Consider the following 19,896-nt stretch of genomic DNA (forward strand, 5'->3'; position numbering starts at 1 on the left):
CCAGCAGACCTGAACTAAACGGACCTCAAACTCACGAGAAAAAAATTGGTACCCCTCCGTGCACTGAGGTTGGGGGATAGCACACTGTGTATGTACAAAAGCATGATATTCTGCTACTTTCACTGTCGCATTACAGTTAGTTGTGATGAGGAAAGCGGGTCCACATCTGAAGAGTTGAAAGCACAGGCTTAACCGCCACGAAAAGAACTAACAACAAAGTCCTGTTCGAAAAAGTCATCCGCCGCTCTTTCTTATGCATCCTACCACAGCTGCCACACTGCAGCAGGGTTAGGTCACACAAAAAAAGAGTCCTCCCTGTCCAGGGGTTCGGATACGGGGAGATCTCCTCCTAGGGGGGAAGTCCCAGAGAAGGCAACAAAGAGACCTAAGCCCGCCTCTGTCTTCTCTCCTTACCTGCTGCCGATTTCGTACCGAAACAAATGCGATAAACACGGAGGCTCATGATGAAAATCAAAGCATGAATTTAACTTCCCGATCGCTAATACCAAACTATACATACCTTTCTTGACAATACTACAGATCTCTATCCTTGTTGCCTCTCTCTGACTGTTTTGTACCCACATCTGCCCTTAGCACACGGGCGACTTCACCCTTTCTTGGACTACGTGGAGGAGTCTCACAAACAAACCGCACAAAGAACACGAACCGTGCCGGGTTCTTGTAGCTTTCTCCTCCGCAGTTGAAGTAGACGTTACGCCTGCAGAACGACCACCTGTCTATCTCCACCCTCTTGTTCCCCCTCACTACGACACAGCGCCCTATCGTTTCCCTGATGAGAAGCCAACAAAAAAGAGATTCTCTTTTTCTTAGTTGTTCTGAAGCATTTTGGTGTAACGGGTCCCCACCTAGTAGAGCGAGAAGAGAGACTCTTCCCCCCGTGTTTCTTCCCTTTAGCTCATAATGGAAGATACACCCGCCAACAGCACGCTCGTGTCCTTCAAAAAGTTTCCTAGTTGCCTGATTCACCTCCGGCAGGACAGCGGTCGGAACAGCAGGATTCTCAGCACCCGCAATATCATTACATCCCCCAGCACAGTTCTCACAAGCGTTGTATATAGTGGAGGCAGAAAACTTCACAAAGTCCTCTAGCCATCTCAGCCAGGGATTCTCCGCGTAAAGAGCTAAGAAATAGCATGTGTAGTAGAGGTCGGAGTAGGCAGCCGGGACATTTTCATACAACACGATTTGGGGATTCCGATTCCGGAATGGGAACGTTGATTAGCACAGAACCCTCGTACGGGGACACCATCTCCTTTGCCCGTCACCGAGGGGAAGTCCTATCCAGTGCCTCCCCTACGAACATATACTCGTAACATCCCCCCTCAATAAGATTCCGAGGCTCTCCGTCACGGTGTGACCGAGGGACCCTCGTGTAAACGGTCACCCTCTTCTCCTAGTACCTGAGCAGCCCACATCTTGTGCGGTCCATTCTCTGACTGGGGTAAATAACAGACACGACAGTGCTTTATTCGCAATACACTTGTATCTCAACTCCACCTCATATACGTCCCACGCAGGTCCATAATCTATATCTATAACCTCATGATCCGGAGAACCGCTCTTCACATTACCGTCAGCAACACGAGCAATCCAATATCCTCCGACGTTCCCACTATTAAACACTTCATCCGGAGTCAGCCATGGGGAAACGGGAAGTTCACTCTCACGATAGCCTTCGGCCGTGTCATCGTCCTCCCAGCACAGAACTGCCTGCTCCGCAACCTTCTGGGCAAACCATTCGACTCGGGAGCGTTGCACTCATCTGCGAGTGGTGAAAATTTAAAAGACCGAGGGAACCTCACATTAACAACAAGCTCATCTTCGGTGCCCGGAAGGAACTTCACTTGCTTCACAGGTCCTCCGTTTCCGTAAGGGAAAATGACCTCGATTGGATGCGGGGGGCCCCTGAAACACTCCGCCTCCATATTCACCTCATAATGGTGCAATTCCTTCTTTGGGGAAGCAGGTAGTGCAAAAGATATTTGAGCTGGGGTCATCCCTGTGGAGAGAACGACGTTGACGTCCGTCACAGCGACATAATCCATAGTCATATCTATTGTCTCCCAGGGTTGAAGTGCTTCCTTCGAAAGTGTAACTGCGAAGTGATTCAGTTCGGAACTTGCGAAATCATCTTTGGACGATTGAGGAAACCGTACATCGACGGGAACAGGATCACCTAGCTTATTCGAAAAGAGATTCACTCGCTCCCACGGTCTCCGTCTGCACTTGCTAGACCGACTTCGCATAAATGGTGCGGAGGTCCTCGGAAACACCCGAACCGCAAAGAGCTTAGATTTGTGGGACTCCTCCTCCGCCACTAGCAGCTGCCATTTCCGTTCCGGTCTCGTGTTGTTTCGATGTTGCCGGTTCGCTGGTGGGTGTTTTGAGAGGTGCAGCAAGACAGGCACTGACAAAGAGCAGCTCAGCCAAACCAACAAAAAAACAAGGCTTTCGCGAAATAACAGGGGGTATTTTCAATGAGAGATCGGCCACCGCGAACGACGCGGTTGGTCGGAGAGGCGTCTCTCGGTCTTTATCATTTCTCAACATTTCTTGCCAAGCCGATGTCCCAACACAGCACCCGCCGCACCAATCAAAGATAAAGCTAAAACAAGAGCTGACCTCGAAAACGCCGTTAGCACCGTCCTAGAAAATGGCCGTGTTCGCCGGTGATCATCAGCGTCACGCGACGTCGCTGACCTCGAGCACTGCCTCCGACCTCTGTCTCTCTTCGACTGCTCTCTCTCTGCATCGAGAAGCGCCTCCTTCGCCGAGGGGTACGGCGTGTCTCCGCGCCAGGAATGAGCGTGTCGGAGGTGATAATTAGGGGAAAAGCTGTGGCCTCTACGCGCGAACCGCGAGTCGCAGGCCTGACACCAATGGAAGGGTGCAGCTAGAAGACCCGCACCAACAACAGCAAGCGCGAGAGATGCTCTCCCGAAGGATTCCGTAGTAGCCTTCACCATTTTCTCTGCTGTTGACTAGACAATTGAGTGGACCCCAACTTCGGCACATGGCTGTAAGTATGTCAGCCAACGAAAACGAAGAGGGGGAACTCAAAGAGATGGGTGACACCAGTGACGATGATGCGAAAAAAGTAAATTCTTGTCTCCGTCTCCACTACCAGTGAGAGAGGCACCGGCGAAACAACCCAGAACACGACGACTCTTCCTCCAGCGGGGGGGGGGTGTCGGAGATCGATTTTTCCTTTCTCTTCACTCCTGTACTTTTCTCCGCAGGGGCACCACCAGAGCACGTAGGGGCGCAGGGCCGTCTCTCTCTGGCACATGAGAAGTATGGTTCTCCACGGGAGTATTGTCAAATCGCGGGGCACATATTCGCACAGACGAAACAGATCAACCACACTCGATGCGAACCTCTATACAGGCATTGGAATAGATGATCATGATCTGGGCTACACAGCATGTACCGTTGTTTTCGTGTTCTCGCCCTCCCGGCACCAAAACAACGAACAACTTTAGCGCAGCCGCGTTGCAAATAACGATCATCGCATACTGACGACGGAGTTGCTGAATGCAAAGGTTTGTTGAGGAAGGTCATCCCTTTCACTGCGGGTTTGTACAGCATCAAGCTGTGTCTCGCAGCCCTCCAAAGCAGGTGGAACGGACTCTTCATCTTCTTTTCTTCGGGGTCAACGTTTTTTTTGCAGCGTGGGACGGAAGGCGGGATCAATGTCAAAGCGCAAAAGAACAGAACAACGAGAACGGAGGGAACTGTCGCTCAACAACGGTACCGAAGAGCAGCACTCACTCTCTCATGCCCTGTTCCGCACCGTAATCTTTGTGGCGAGAAAGTTCGAAACACTTCATCAACTCTACACTCTTCCTTATTGCACTACTATGCGACTACTATTGAAATGTAAGGGAGACCGGGAACTTCTGTCGGGACGGGCTCAAACCAGAACCATCAATAATCGAAAAGAGAAAATGAGAGAGGAGCAAAAGACGGCAGTATGAGAAGGACAGAAGACAATGACAAAAAAGAGAAGACAGGAAAGAAAGAAGCGTAGCTGTCTTCTTCGGTGCCGCGGCTCTCGTCTTCAACTGAAGGACTGGCCCTTACTCGTTCTCCGACAGAAGTTAAAGCCTCACCGCTGTATTCCCTCCGATCTCCTCACCGCAGTCCACTACTCATCTCTCTGACAGCTTGTGAATTCTGCAGTTCTTTTCACAAGGATTAGGGCAGGATTTACAAGCTAACCAGTAACGCTAAGCGTCAGTTTCTTCCCTGTTTTCTTGACTACTTATCTGTTTATCTCTGTCCAAGACTCAGGGTTACAACTCTCGGCTGCACCCTCCGAGTTGACAGCTGACGCCATCGTCGCCAAGGACAGGGAAAAGGAGGTAGTACGACTACACAGGGCCTGCCCGGTGCCTCACTAGCCCTGTTTGGTGGCCCGTCTGATGTCTAGAGTGAGAATCGAGACCGTGTGGGGCGGTGCCCGGCGTAGAAAGAGGTACAACTGTACGACATACGGAGAGAAGCATTCTTTGTCTTCTTTATTGTGTACCTACCATCACCAGCTGCAGTTCCGAAGAGACAGTAAAGTCCCACTTATACACTTTTGTTTTGTCTTCGAAGAAAGGAGCGTCAAATGCCTGGGGAGCCTTCTTGCGTCGTCTCCCGCGTATGCGGCAAGAAAACCAAGAACTCCACCTTCGGTCCCTCACGGGGAAAGGCTCGGACAAGTGTGCGCACGCGATCAGAAAAGGTACGAAGGTTCATTCGCTCGAGTGCGAAAGACTGGCAGTGATTCGGAGCTGCTCATCTCGGACCTGGAGAGCACGAGTGCACTCGCCTCCAGGGGCGGGGGCGTGAACCTTGTGGAGAATCCTCGGGTACGTGGCCAAAAGCTGAACTGGCCTTGGTGTGCGTCCCAGCAACAGAAGAGATCAGGTGCCGAGAAGCCCAGTCACGAATGAGAGCTCACCTAGAGGTTTCTCCCGTGATTCAGACGCCCTTATAAAAAATGCACAGCAAACCCACATAGTTCTTGCACCCGACAAGCAGGAAGACACAGACGTGCACCGGAGACAAACAGGTTGACCGGCAATTCGAGTGGCCGCATGAGTTGCTGCAATCTGGCAAGCTCGGTGCTGTAAGTTGAAGTACGACTCGTTGGCTATGACGTCACCGTCCTAAGAAACGATTCGTCAGTATACTCCAGTCAGTCGCCGTAGTGGAGGCGAGGCGACGCACTCCATGCCGCATTCAGACGAATTCAGCTGCTTCGACAGTATGCAGCGGTAAAAGGAACCCTGGGACCCTACAGCGGAGTATTTCGACGAATGACCGTTTCGAGCCTTTTGCCCCACAGGGACGTTCCGAGAGACAAAATTTCTGCGCCGGTGCGGTGTAGGCCGACGCGTCCTTTGGAACCGCGGGCGTTTATATCGGAAAGGTGTCAGTACACAGGTAAGTCGCCGCCAGCACTGTCACCTGGGCAAATGAGTAACTCTCCCAGGTCAGGCAGTGTGGCAAGTGTAGGTTTCAGTGATTGCGTGGTGACCGGCAGCGGCCCTGGCACTGCTCCGCACAGCACAAATCAGAATCATCTACCCCTTTCTCGGGAGTGAGGATAGAGCCCTCCGCTTCCCTTGCCATCATGTTTCACAGCGTGCATGGGAGCTGGAGGACTTGGAAGTCGCTCAAGCCACGCACAGCACCAGCCCCAGGAGTCCATGGGGCGCAAGACGAGCAGGAGGTTTCCTGCGGTGTTGGAGCGGACCTTTCGCTTAGGCTGTGGTGCTAATTGTCGTCGGTAACGGTGTAGGATCCTGATGCCGCGTGGGAAACTGCGGCAACAAGATCAAAGGAACGCCAGGGTCCTTCACCTCGAGTCTGCTAAGTAGTAGGACTCTTAGGAAATTTCCAGCATCACTGGTCCAGTGTGGATGGGGCGGCTGACTGACCTGGGTACAGCCAGTTGGCAGGAACCTCGTGCGTCGCGTTACAGTGTGAACCGTAATCTGCTGAAGTCTGCGGGTTCCCCGTGCCCGCCACACAGCCTAGCTGTCCTATCTACTTTCACCGTGCGAAGCTTAGTTGCGCGTTCATCCGCACACGCAGCTAATGATGGATTTCCTTCAGAGCGAAACAACGATGGGGTGGCTCCAGAAAAGCTGACCCGAAGCCACTGTCTGAGAATCCTGACAAGGCCGGGATTGCGAAGTGCGGGCGCCGTGCAGAAAAGAGGCACCGTCCCATGTCGACGCCTGCCTCACTGGTCTGCTCAAGCTGCTAGTTAAAGGAAAGGCATGGCACTGTGAAGGCAGAAGCGAAGTCTCCGGCAGAATCCAGTGCTTTGACAAACTGGTCGTCGAGTTGATTGTGAAAGACCGCTGTAAACCGTGACTACAGGCGCTCTCGTGAGTGAGACGTACCCGACGCAGTCTTGGCAAGTGACAACCACCAAATACGCCTGGACACTCCGCATGTCTACGTGGAACAGAACTCACGCGAGCGCCCTCAACGGACGTCCCGCTCAAAAGCTTGTGGCGCCGGCGTTTAGTGTTGTGTGCCCTTCTTCGTACTGCCTTTGCCGGTAACCGACGCAGAACAGCAGGGGTTTGGAAAGTCCCACACTGGCGGTCGGTTCGAGAGATTGAAAAGTTTCGGGCGGAGGCTCAACCCGCTCGCTGGCAGGACAACCTTCGGACTTGCTCAGACAAAGTCTCCAAAGCTGACAAACCAGCCTTTTTGTTGCGTCTAGCTGAACCTTTCCACAGCTGAACAAGGCTTTTGGCAGCAGAAGGGAGACCGACGTGTCTGCCTTCTTGATCCCCTACCAATAGCACAGTTATTCCTGCATGACAGAATTCGTGGAGAAACACGCCGACTAAGTTCCATCGACTCGCACAGTGCTCTTGACTATATTCTTCGTCCGCCTCAAGTCGACTTAACGGACGCCAGCGGGAGACTGCCGAGAGGCTGAATCTGGGGGGTTACACTTGTTTCAGTTCAAGCGACAGTACTCTGCAGTTTCCCACCATAGCGCGACGCCGGGTGAGAGCCGCGACGAATGAGCGCCCCGGAACACATCGGCTTGCGTGTTGGAGTCGGTGCGGCGGGCACAGCTCCTGGTTAGTGTCGCAGCAAGGGGGCGCGGTCCTCTCGAAGACCGGGACCAGACTCCCACCAGCAGAGGCCGCTCCGAACAAACGTAGACTGACAGTCGACAAGCCCGAGGCAGGCTCGGCTGCCTCAAACTTTGAACCAAACAGATCGGCCACACGTATCCGGGGTCCGAAAGTCGTCTTTGACTCGACGGAAACCCAGCCGACAATCAGGGAAGCCGGACTTTTTTTGGGGGACCCCTAGGCGTTGTCTGTTCAACATCATTCGATCTTTCCTTCAAAAAGTTCAAGCACCCCTTACCGTTGTGGTAATCATAACCGTCCGTGTACGGTGCTGTCGGGACGCAAGAGCTTTCGAGACGAAAAGCGAAAAAAAAGAGGGAGGTTGCGGCGCGGCCGCTGCTGGATCGACAGCTCACTTGTCGGGCCACGGCAAAACAGCTTCGTTTGCGGAGGCGGACGTGGCTGCGCGCATGCTGTTGTAAAGTCACACCTTCCGCTCCCCACAATGCTCAACTCTATAGCCCAGAAAGGCAGGCCAACCCAGCCAGAGAGCGTACGTAGCTCCTGTCGTCGCCGCCTGCCGAGTGGTCCAGGACCCTACGAGTGGGCACCTTGCAAAGCCGGTCGAACCTCTAACCCATGCGTCCACACTCGGTGCGGCTCTCCAGGGAGAGCATCTAGTTCTTTGCCGGACGGCTCCCAGTATCATACACGTGGCACCATGGTGCCCTCTACTAGCGGCATATCGGCGGGTGACTCGGGCCGGTGCAGGCGCAGTCAAGTTATCTTTGTGCGCAGGCGCCTAAGGCCCGAGGAAGACAGTGATACGAACAGGGCACGCACAGTAGCGGAGATCGTCCGAGCTGTAGCCAGAAGTTCGTCAACATGCATGCTTGAGACGCAGGGAGGCGTCCGGGAGCCCGGAGTCCGGCAATCGACCAACACCACTACCGCCCCTGGCTGTAGCGAGCCCGATATCAGCCCCGAATCGCCTAGTCGCAAGTCGAAAGAACGTCGTGAGAAACTGCAGAACCGCAGCACAAGACTAGCCCCAACCTTTGTCATACCAAAAAGACGGACCGAGACAGTTCGGACAGCGTCAGCCATCCGCGAAGCCGCTTCAGACTCTGATACACGTGCCCTTACTTACTACAGCTCCATGGACACTTACTGGGAGAAACTGCGGAAAACTATGGCCCGGCGTCTTCGAAGACCCGTTGAGGAGACGGTCCTCGCTCAGTCTTCCGCTTACAAAGAAAGGGAAGAGGTATAGGAAGGGCAGAACGCCTCATGGAATGCGGCACCGCATTTCTGAGACCCCGAGAGCAGCTGCACTGATGGTTGGGCGCTGAGAGCAGCGAGAAAACCGGGTCCGGTTCTGTACGCTAGCAACCTACTGTAGCTCCGTAAGGTCTAAAAAGAGAAGAGGCCCTGTCTAAGGCGTTACTCACCACAGGTCCTCAACGACAGCTGGGAAAACGGCATCGGGCGGGACTAAGAGAGAAGTTATACCTGCCAGGTCTCCCGCACAGCTTTGGAGGGCCCGTTGCTTGTGTCTGTCCCAGGCGGCGAGTATCTTCGAGACGGGAGCCTCTGCATCAGCCGGAGAAACGGAGTGGCGTCGATCTTTACGAGATTGCGGTGAATCTATTCATCACATTGGTGGTTCCTCTTCAGTGCTCTTCGTCAAGAAACGATGCAGGACCCAAGAGCCTGCAACGGTGGTTCGGCACAAATGGAACGCGCTCCAGAGCACTATCATGGCTGATATTTCTTCGGTACGAGCTCCTCTGTAACCACTAGCCAGGAGTCATTGCCGGCTTCCGGAGCCGGATCCCACGATTCAGAAGCTCTTTGGAGGACCACCGTCTCTCAGTACAGCCGCGACCAGCGGAACCCGTCCGCTTGGCTTCCGCGGCTAGACCGGAAAGCGTGCCGAAAAGAGAAGCCTGCTGACTCACTTCCTGCTCTTCAGCGTCGCCAAGAGCATGCTGAAGTTCATGCCTCGCACATTCATGGCCAAAGAAGGAGCTGGAGAGACAATCCCCTACTGCCGCAGTTGTACCGCGAGTGGAGAACAAAAATGGAGAAGTCCGGAGGGGCGTTTGCGTCGCTCACCGAGTTTCTGGAGATCAAAGGTACTCGGGATTAGGAATTGCCGCTGCACGGTCGGTAATCACAGCCAGCGGCTGAACCAGCCCATGGGAAGGGCGATGTACAGGCCCGCCTCGACGCAGTAACCTTCTTTCCCTACTGTCTGCTTCAGGCCAGAAGCACTTACTTCCGGGAATTCGCACAGACACGCCTCCTCCCTCCGCCAATCGAAGGTTGTCCTCGGCCTCGCGTACTCCGAACGTAGCTGCGGCGGCGCCGCCAGTTGTTTCTCCCAGTCAGCCCGGTACGACTGCGTAACAATTCGTCGCCAGACAGAACAGATCTTCAGGTCCTTCGCCCTGGGTTGCTAGAGGCTTCGGACAGTAAGTACAAACTGAATGGGGGTCTTCAGAGGCGGAGGAGGGGACACTCACTCTGCAGCTGTCCATACCAAACTTCCTCGCACGCACTAGCGGTCCAAAATGGCTTTCTCCACGGACGCAGGCAGTATCTCCTCCAATATGACTGTCAGAGCGCGCTGAGGAATGCTCTCAACCCGATCGCACATTCGCAGCGGAGAAATGGTAGAAGGCCTGGGCAACGGAAACTGCTACCAGAACAGTATCCGGGGTGATCTGCGCTTCACAGGTGTGAGGGCGAAGCTCCACCCGCCGAGTCTACGGTTCTCGCCAATAGCGACAGAGGTTGCTTCAGCGGTGGTGGTTCTCGAAAACACGGGGACGCTTGCCTTCTTTTTCAAGTGGAAGCCTGAGGAGAAGATTCACCACGTTGCCAGCGCTACTGTGGAGATTAACGATTGTGGCATCACGTGCCAGGGGGCCAGGACAAATGGTGAGTCCGACCGCGTTTCCCCAGCACCAGCGATCACTGTGGGGACGCATCGCGTGTTGCTTCTGCTTACCCTGTGGCTAATTGAGGGAAAGCTGGTGAGAACGCCTTGCCCCATTCGAAAGCTAAGCAGCGCTGAGCAGATCGGTCTCGACAGGCGCACCAGACTGCGTCCTCTTGGTCTGTGTTGCGGAGCAGTCCAAGCCGCGCGCGTTGTGTTATATTGAGTACGGCGAAAACTATATGTTCCTCATTTCATGGCTGGAAGGACCTCCTACAACTCGAACTACAGTGCTCTAGCACCGGGCAGCACTGTAGTTCGACGGTCCCGCCAGCAGGCATGTGCGAGCCGCGATGAATTTGCAGCTAAGCAAAGATCTAGTATGGTCTCCCCAGTTGGCTCTAACTCATCAGCTCTTCATGGGTGGTGGATAACTGAGTGTTCGGCTCTCCCTTGTAATTTTGTGGTGTGGTAAATGAACACGGGCACAGATGGCAGCTTACGCAGAGACGGTCTTGCCGCCCTTTCTCATTGTTGTCCAAGCAGTTTTTGAGTAGGACAGTTCCCGGCCTGCTCTGTGACTGCAGGCGGATCCGTAGCGCGGCTTTGCTGTAGGACGTTTAAAGGGTCACTCCTCCCGGGGGAGGCACGACCAATCCACTTTTCCTTCCGAGCGACCCGTCCAGGAATATACCACGGAGCCTGGAAGCTTAATCTCTCTCCAGAGCCTTTGGAGACAAGCTCCTCGACCGTCCTCTCAGTATGCGCAGTCGTTGGGACAGCCGACAGGCTTACAGAGCCTCTGGCTCTGCTGGATCAGCACCTTCATCGGATGGCCATGTGGCAGTTCATACAGGAAACCTTGAATGACCTGCTGGCAGGCGTCGGCTGTTACTCCAACTTGCCTCCTCGTAAGGTCGCTTCTTTTCGGCTTCCTCTCTTGAGAGCCCTCCTGGAGGAGCGCCGGTGCCTTCCGGGTTCGATGAGATGCTGAAGGAGAAACGAAAGTATTCTCAACTGCGACAGTCGCTTCGCCTTTCGGGTCCTGTGCAGGCTTCGAAAGTCTCTGGGCTCGGTGTCGCGCTTTCGAGCAAGCCAATGAAGAGCTTGGCATTCAGGCCTCTCCGTATCTCATAGAGCAGTTTCTGAAGATACGAGACTGCCTGCGCAAGGTCAAGGGGAAATGTGAGAGACCCGTTGTCTCAGCGAGGGGGTCGCTCCAGGAAGAAACAGAGGAGGCGGCTTCATCCCGTAAAGAAGACGAGCTAAGGGTGCCTAGCCTACTTGACGAGGTGTTGTTGTTAGACTCCGCTGTACCGGAGAAAAGGCATCTTGCGTTCCAGTTGCAGTCTCTGGTCCAGACCGCGAGCCATGCCGCCGAACGTCACTCGCATCCTGTTATTTCATTGATGAAAACAATTCTAGAGTCTGCTGTTGATGCCTGCTGCGACTGCGTAAAAGAGGCTCGACAACGTACTGGCCAGAGTCTCATCCTGCCTCAGTTTCTACCGGAAGGTGAGCAATCTGCGTAGTGCAGCAGTTTTACCCGTGGTGTGCGGAGTCTGTCTTCCCGAAGACTGCCTCCCTCGTGCCCCCATTATCGTATGATGCCCTCTGAGCACCCGGTACCCCGCCTGTCGGACGTCGCTCTTGGTGTTTGTGTACCGCCTTCTCATGTGCGATTCCAGGTTTGAGGAGTATTGCATTTGAGCAGGACACCCTGTGTAAAGAACTGGATACGGACCAAGGAGACCCGAGACCTTCTTCCTCGATGGCTAAAGCAGCTAACCATCCTGTACAGACTCAAGACGCGAGAAGCACAGTCCACGGAGCACCTAAAGATGGCCCAGCCTCGAAGGTAAATCGCGGGGAAGCATCTGGTGGCTCGGCTTCCCAGCCGCTAGCTGCTGAGATGTTGACGAAACAGGTTTCCCGGCTGCTCGATTGCTGGGAATTGACAGCAGCCCTGAAGCGAGCCGAAGCCCTTCTCTTGGAGGATTCGTCAGAAGTTACTGCTCCAAAAGAGACCACGTCATTCCGTGCCAGCGGGTGCCGGGCAAAAAGGAGATCCGAAAACAGGACTGTCGCAGTCTGCAGCGTTTTGAACGACGCCTGTGGCAAACTGGATACAGCTTGCCTGACTCCTGGTGAGCTTCACGAGCACGAAGGCTTTTCCGGATGGAGAAGCAGGGTGGCGCTGTGGGGGTGATGTGAGATCGAAGAAGGGGCCTAGCATGGGAACTTGTGAACAATACCTTCCAAGGAAGCACTCGGAAGGCGATCGCCTTCAGAACCCATTCGCGATTTTGGGGCTCCGCACCCCCGACAGAAGTAGAGCAGACACCGGTTTGTTCCTTGGCATGTTCCGCGAGATGCAAGGGGGCACCGGGAGAAACGCCATTGTTGCACGCGGGAAGGCATAGCCAGCGACTTCGCACCAAAGCGCAAGAAACATACCTAGACGAGGATGTGTTCACCGCATGCCCTTTCGGGAGCTCAGGTGGAGCCGTGCTTCTCCTGACGGGAGGAGACAAGCTGCGAGACACGCTGAGCTCTCTGGACGACCAAGAAGAAACAGATGGTGCAGCAGCGCCACCTCAGGATGTCTTCGCTGTTCTCCGAGAACTCCTTAGTCGGTCGGCGCGAGAGGTATTTGTATCGCTGGACAGCTCAGCTAGCAATGCGAAATCCGTTGAAGCCGCCGCCTTTTCGTTAATAGAAGGCCTGTGTGGAGAAAACGAGGTCGAGTCGAGAAGCCTTCTGACTCAGGAACAGATTCTAGAATTTCTCGAGGAGAAACTACCTCTTGATTGGGATCCTATCACCGGATCGGTGCCCGGTGACACTGCTGGCGACTCCACGGTCTACTTCGTCGGGAGGTGGGATGCTTTCGTCAGGAGTGTACTGACCTGCCTCAATCACAGGGAGAATGACTGGGCCCTTGAGGCGGCTGCGGTACAGAACACCCTGTTCACGCTGGAGGCGGTCCATGAATACCAGAAACAGCGCAACACGGAGATTATCTTTCGGATATTAGGAGTAAAAACGGTAGTGCTGGATTATTTGCCCGGGTGCAATGAGTTCACCGAGGTGACGGCGCCCTGGTGGACTCTTGTGCCATGCCAGAGAGCACTCGGCTCTTCTGCTCGGACTTTTCTCAGCACGCTCTGTGGCTTCTTCGACGTGAACATGAGCTCTGTGAGGGACGGCATGATACGACGATGGCGGGACCGAGAGAGAAGGGCCAAAATGTTAGACACGTACTGTTCTATTGTCGATTACACGCTAGAACGTCTGAAGGTCGAACAAGACTGTAAGGTGCACCGACCACCGCCAGAGATGACAAACCGAATTGTGACAGTCCTAACAAGATACTGCGAGAAGTTCTGGGACATGCAGAGCGCGAGAACACTTGACTGCATAACCGACGCGCTATCTGTTCTGGACACGATCGTCTCTCTTTCGAGGTCAACCGTTGTTCACATCGCGGGAGACCTCTGCACGGTCCTTCTGGCCTTCCTCTGTGACGGCAAAGTCGAAGTGCTTTCAAGGGACAAAAGCAACGCTGCGACAGAAGAAGACACCGCTCTCGACAACGACCACGCACTCCGCACCGTTACCACCAGCATGGTTCAGGCGGAGTATGTTTTGAGCCCTCTGGGCCGAAGAGACGCACACCACGCACCTGGAGAGTCCCAAGAAACGGTGGAGAGCGCTTCTCCAGTTGTCTCGGGAAAGACTGACAACGAGAAAGCCGCGGCGCCTGCGGGTGCGCCGAAGCTTAAAAAGCAACCGAGGGATCCGCATCGTATCAGTCCAGAAACCGGGCCGGCGGAAGAAGACAAGGGGGATAGCCACAGTGGGCCCCATCGAAGCAGGACTCGCCCCGTATACCTGTTGAGGAAATTCGCCGGGTACCAGCGCTATTCTCAGATTGTTTCGAAGGCTTTCAGAAGAATTCTTCGCACGGGTAAGGGTCTCAATGTGTTCGCTGGAGGTGGGTGGGCGGTCGAGCTGGCAAATCTGCGGTACTTCGATCCTGTTGCTGGGCCTGGGATTTCCTATGTCGTCTGCGCTTTCCTTTGCAGCCACCCACAGGCAGATTACTCTGCGCTTGCCGACAGACATCATCCTGAAGACTGAACCAAAAAAAATGGAGGAGTACGCGGCGGACACACGTCCAAGGAAGTCAACTAAGGAGCGCACCCTGGACGACGTAAGGGAGACCTCCAAAAATCGACCCCCGTCGAGAAAGGCCGGCCGACAACCACGATCACCTGTCGACTCGAAAGGACATCGACAAACCTCTACGCGGTCGCCTGAACTTGAGGATGACGATGATTTCAACGCCGACAATGACCAGTATCTCTGGTGTCGTCTCCCTTCATCTGAAGAAGTCTTCAGGTGGCTTGACGAACTGTGGGGCAGTCCCATAGACGGCGAGACGGAGGAAGATCAGGATGACAATGATAGTCTGAAGGACAAGGATGTCGCTCTGTACTGGGCACCAGGCCCTCTTTTTCTTGAGGAACTAAAAACTTCTCTTCGTGAAGCAGACGGGGCATACCTGGTGGGCGAGTGTCTTGAGAGAGTTGCTTGCCAACCGGATTCAAGCACCTCAGATCTGCTAATGTTTGTCCGGAGTCTTTTCGAGCCACAGTAAGTTGCGCGCCTCTGGTGTCGCAGAGGCCATAGATTACTCGCGCAGCTGGACCTCCGTCGTTTCCGAGACCAGCGCGTTGCTGTGACTGTGTATGAATAAGCAGGAGCTCTCAAGGTTCCCGTTCTAGCTCGCCTGCTGTCAATGCCGACGAAGACACTGACAGCCTTGCAGACTCCGAGGAAGAAGACGTAAGCGGAGAGGTGGACTCCTGGACAGGCGATGTGTTCTGCCGGTTGTCCCCCTCCTGGGTGATGTGCTCCTGCAATAGTTACCCAAGTAACGGTTCTTTCGGGTCGTCGGTGCGCACCCGTCTAGTTGGGCTCTTACCACACCCCACCATGGAGAGAGGATTTTTTCTACGACGTTTTCTCTCCTTGAGGACAATCTGCAGTGAACGAGGCTTGCAGGGGGATGGTAGAGCCGGGTAGCGGAGCCGTGGCACACATATGTCGGTCGGCTGAGGATCATGCATTCACAGCTTGTGCGGTTCTTTTTACTCAGCCGGGAGTGGACTTGTGGCCTTCTGGCGAAGAAGGTAACTCAGAACGGGAGCGGCATGAGACTGTCCCAGGCCATTCTCCTTGCTCTCTGAGCTCGGCTTTCTTCATTGGCAATATTGGCAAGGAGGCGCATCGAGCTGGTATCTCTTCTCGAGAGTGCCGCTGTTTTTTCGGAGATGAAGACCTAGCATTTATGAATATATGTGCGGCGAGACAAGTGCCCGCGATTGCGCTGGCAGATAGCTTGTTGCTGACGGCTTGAAGAAATCCATGAAAAAAAGCAAAACAAGTACAGCTCACACAAGGTCTACCAGGATCTTGGTGGGTCAGGTTCTGGTCTTCTGCAACATCTTTTCAGTTGAAGCGAAGCCCGTAAAGCTGTCTTGCCAGAACTGCCCTGTAGCCACCTCAAGGGTTGGGACGCGGGCAGTCATGATGAGCCGCTGCTATTTGAACGACTACATGGGGTGATTCCCTCTGGTCGTACAAAGTTTATCAAGTCGTTCTGAGTGCTCCCACATCACAGCTAGTTATGACCTAGGGATGGATTCCGGTCGTGACCTGGGAATGCGCCTATGGCTGGCACATCAGTGCCGTGACGTGCTTGGTCCGCCGGTCAACCGCGTCAAATCCTTGACGCTTGTCCTGCTATGTGGCTCAAACTGAACCTACCTTCCGAGGCTTCAATAGCAGCAAAGCTAACCTCGTGTTTTCAAGGCTCCAGTTGCATTGCACATGATGTGGCTGTTCCTGTTTGCTCGTGTGCGGCTTCGCGGATGCGATACTCTGTTGTCCGTGACCGGTTGACGGACATTACGCGGTGCGTAAACCACCAAGAAACGGCTTCCGTACTTGCCGCAAACGCTTCTCTCATCGTCGGACGGGATAACAGCGAAACAGAACTGACCTTGTTTCGCGTCCGTTTCAGAGAGGTGTAACACGATAGTGTGCACGAAGTTGCCGCAGTCATCCGTCGGTCGGCAAAGCTGCCGCCCAATCTATTCCACTAGCAGCTGGTGCTCAGCCTTGCTTCGGCGTTCTGCGCTGGCAGGTGTTATAGAGTTGCTTCGTCAGTGTCTCGCTGAACATTCCGCTATCCGGACTCGTACTCCGTCAGCGTCTCCTGGCTCCACGCATGAATAAGGTGTGAATAGCTGGCGAACGACTCTCCCCTTGAGACAGGCCGCCACGACCTCACTAGAATCGTAAAGAGAGGCTTGAGCGAAACCCCCCTTCACGCTTTAAACAATGGGAATACCTGCAAGTGTTATACTATAGGTATACCATAGGTAAACCGTTCCGCTACATACTGCATGCACATGCAACACACGTGTTCTGCATGGGCAAGAGAAAGTCTTCCATACCGCAATCGGGCTACCACTAAGCGGATATTCCCCTCCAGCAATTGGAAGGATCGAGATGTCGGGCGTGATCACGAAACCAACGAAATCTTCGCGTTCAGGACACTATAAATCTTTCTCCCTGTGGCGGTTGTCAGGGCTCTGTCTTGTTCGGAGGGGCGGCCGGTGGTAGAGAGCATCGACGCGATAGTTCGATCTCGCCAGTCCACTCCCGGGCTCCCCGAGTGCGGGCCGCCCGCTGTATCCCCTAACATCTTAGTATCCGCGCGCGGGCTGCCACTGCCTCTGGCTGTAGAGGGAAAGGACAACTCCGTGTCGGCCTCGGGTATGCATGCGAAGAAGTCTCGGCTGGTCCGAGGCCAGGACTTGACCCCCGTTGTTGACAGGCATGTAGGGCTCTTGTAATGAAGAATACCTGAAACATATGTGAGGCTGTCCCCGCCGTAGTTGCCTTGGCTTCTGTGCCCCAGTGCTCATAATGAGAATTGCCCGATTCAGAAAATGGAGCACACTTATTCATCCTCGTTGCTGGTCATGGCTGTCCTATCACTCGCTATCCTTGATTGCTCGTCATTCGCCCTTCCGCTTTTTCTGCCGACAAGAACCTCCCTACGGCAAAACTGTGGATGAAGCCGTATCGCGCGAGGTGTTCGTGCCCTTCGACTTGAATGATCCTGCTGCTTTTGGCGGTCTGGAAATCTCTTTTGTCATGGGAGCTGAAGATACACCTCGCTTGCCTCCAGGAGAGGTTGCGGTTGCTGGTGGATGCAGCAATAATCAGATCTTTTCGGCACCACTGATTGCCAATTACTCTTCCGCGTACGGAGGGGAGGGACGGACAGCCGATCAGCAACGACCGAGCAACTTCTTCGCCCCGGGCTCACGCTATCAGCCAAGGCCACAGCAACGACCTCCAGCCAGTGAACGAGTTCGCTTGTCATTTCCCCCTGGAGCCGGAGCCCTGTCTTCATCGGAGATGAAGACGAACTTCTCCGGGGTCAGGTCAACTATTCTGCGTCATACAGCGCAATCTGGCGTGCCCGCCACCGAAAAAGTTCCCGGGTTCCTGATAGGACGGACGAAAAAGAAAAGGAAAGTCCGAATTTTCCTTCCACCTTTCCCCCACATGGCCGGCTCTTCGCGTTGCCGTTCTGCGCAGATTCAACCCGAGGTACACCTGCCGTCGAAGGTAGCGGGCCGCTCTACTCTTTGGTTGGCAGAGAAAAGGATTTCTGTCGAAGCGAAGGCCCGGTTTCTGTTGAGTTCACACCGGTCTGATGCTTCTGGCTTGTTTGATGCAGTCGGGGAGGACAGAGATGTTCTTTTGACTGTGTTCAGTCTCGCAGGGGTTCACAGGCTCCGCCGCTGTAGGTGGCTACTGAAACCGCTGAAGGAGAAGGTCATACAGGATATCTGCAAATTCGAAATTGACGAGATTGCTAGGCTTGCAACAAGTATGCATCAGGTACGGAATCGGCATGCTCCTACCAGTCACTCGGACGTGGGCGCGCGTGAAAATGTAGGGTCGCTCCGTCCTAGTACGAGTCGGTCCATGGTCCTTGAGGAGCGCAAGATCTCTTGTGTCCATGACGTCGCGTCTCAATAGCGAGCATCTTTGGTGTGCACCAGTTCCAGAGAAAACAGTTAGTAGCAAAGAGGGTAAGCTTTTCCTGCGTTGCACGAGCTCTCTTCGTGAGTAGCTTGGGTCCGCCTTTTCGTGGTTCACTGCAGCCTCGTATCACGAACGTGTTGAATCGAGTTTCAATCAGGTCGCCTGAACTGTGGTGCACTGGGGGCTTGTTTAGATGGAGCGAATTGTGGTATTCTCTAGGATGGTGTCTACGCGGTCCCATGATATCATACTTTCTGTCCGCTGTGTGTCACGTTAGGTGGGATATCTCCGGATTGATTTTTTGTGTGCCGCATCCTCAGTAATCCCGGAAAAGATCGGCCAAGCTGCTGCCTCAAGTTGCGTCGTCCTTTTGGAGGCCTTTGCTGTGCACCGCTTCGTCACCGAACTCTCAATCACAGCTCTCTGTGACGCGCTCGAGAGAAGCAACGAGTTTGGCACACTGACGCCTAGCGAGCTAGCCAGTGTACTAAGCAGTTTGGCGCGGTTGAACTCGCGCCGGGAGGTGCTACTGACACAAGTTTCAAATCAGCTTTTTAATCTGTGGAACACCACGGTTCCAGCTGCGAGTCCGGATAACGTGCGAGAAGAAGCGGGGCAAATGCCTCAGTATGTTATTTCTACTAAGCAGGCAGCTCTGCCGCGAGCACGGCGCTACAACTCTCACGATGTCGCGCAAGCCCTTTATGGCCTTACCAAACTGCAATGGCATGCCCCGGAGCTAATGAGACTCTTAGTTGGTATAGCAGTGCCTAGTGTTGTTGCTCGTATGCATTCGCATCAGCTGTCCCTGGTGGCAGTAGCACTCCACCGCATGCAGCAACCGTACCTGCCCAACTTGAAAAGCGAGGACTTTCACGATTCCTGTAGTGGGAACTTCTCCGCAGCAAATTTAAGACTCGCAGCGACAGTTCAGAAAGACGACGAAGGCGAGGTCCTTGAGAGACGAGCTTTTGAGCTCGTAGTCAATGAAACCTGGAAACGATTTCCACAGTTCAGGATCGAAGTAAGTGAAGGTTCGGCTACTGTACGCGAGCAGATGTGTTCCGTCGCGGTCTGGCGGCGACTTGGACGTAAACACTGCATTGGAATCACGCACTGAGCACAGCTTGCCCTTTAATCACTTTACTACGTGCTGTTCATGAGCTGCCTTTACGGGCTGCTGAGAGATACCAGACAGTACGTGCAGGGTTCGCCTTATGCGGTGGGGCACAAGCTGAACCAGTATACGGAAGTCCACACTCAGTGTGGGAGTGCCCAGCTGTGGCTTCTTCGTTTCTCGGAGAAATTTGCCAGGTATCGTTCACGAGGCGGGCGGAGCCCTGTGGTCAAGACTGCTTGAGGAATATAGCAATGTTTCTTGTTCGCGGAGCAATCACAAGGGAATGGATGCGTGTAGTATAAGTGAATGTGCAGCGTGTGAGAAAGTCGGCGACATCAGGGTGTCTGCAGGTTGCACGTGAAGCTTATGGTCTACTTACGAATCCGCTCCCCGCCGAAGGTCGGAGCGGTACACTGTCAGTTGAAGTAGTTCGTTGACTGCAGCAGCTTTATCCTGGTGTCATTTTTACAGGGAGCTGTGAAGTAAATTAGATAGTGAACCTCAATACTGCAAGAAGTTTTGGGGAAGGTAGTACCGAATGGAAAAAGTGACGGGCTGTTCCGGGAATTGAACCC

General features: G+C 54.1%; 3 protein-coding genes across 3 annotated transcripts in view; 2 read left to right on the plus strand and 1 right to left on the minus strand.

The window, feature by feature from the left end:
* Positions 1-16: 16 nt before the first annotated feature.
* CSUI_000458 (uncharacterized protein) lies at positions 17-4,159 on the minus strand. Its single transcript, XM_068060692.1, has one exon. The coding sequence runs from the start codon at positions 2,265-2,267 to the stop codon at positions 1,656-1,658; it is 612 nt and encodes a 203-aa protein (XP_067927337.1). The 5' UTR covers positions 2,268-4,159; the 3' UTR covers positions 17-1,655.
* Positions 4,160-9,760: 5,601 nt separating this feature from the next.
* Positions 9,761-15,490, plus strand: CSUI_000459 (uncharacterized protein; the record flags this gene model as incomplete). The annotated part of the gene is made up of 7 exons (XM_068060693.1): positions 9,761-10,067; positions 11,119-11,580; positions 11,754-12,212; positions 12,395-14,035; positions 14,154-14,728; positions 14,832-14,916; positions 15,230-15,490. 5 exons carry the CDS (start codon positions 9,761-9,763, stop codon positions 14,726-14,728), a joined length of 3,444 nt encoding a protein of 1,147 aa, XP_067927338.1. The 3' UTR covers positions 14,832-14,916; positions 15,230-15,490.
* Positions 15,491-16,608: 1,118 nt separating this feature from the next.
* The window catches only part of CSUI_000460 (uncharacterized protein), a 4,773-nt gene continuing 1,485 nt past the window's right edge, over positions 16,609-19,896 (plus strand). The window contains exons 1-2 of the mRNA XM_068060694.1: positions 16,609-18,054; positions 18,479-19,225. Coding sequence (XP_067927339.1) covers positions 17,068-18,054; positions 18,479-19,225 — 1,734 coding nt within the window. The 5' untranslated portion in view covers positions 16,609-17,067. The remainder of the gene's footprint in view (positions 18,055-18,478; positions 19,226-19,896) is intronic.

This window comes from Cystoisospora suis, assembly GCF_002600585.1.
Source record: "Cystoisospora suis strain Wien I chromosome Unknown contig_184, whole genome shotgun sequence".
NCBI lineage: Eukaryota > Apicomplexa > Conoidasida > Eucoccidiorida > Sarcocystidae > Cystoisospora > Cystoisospora suis.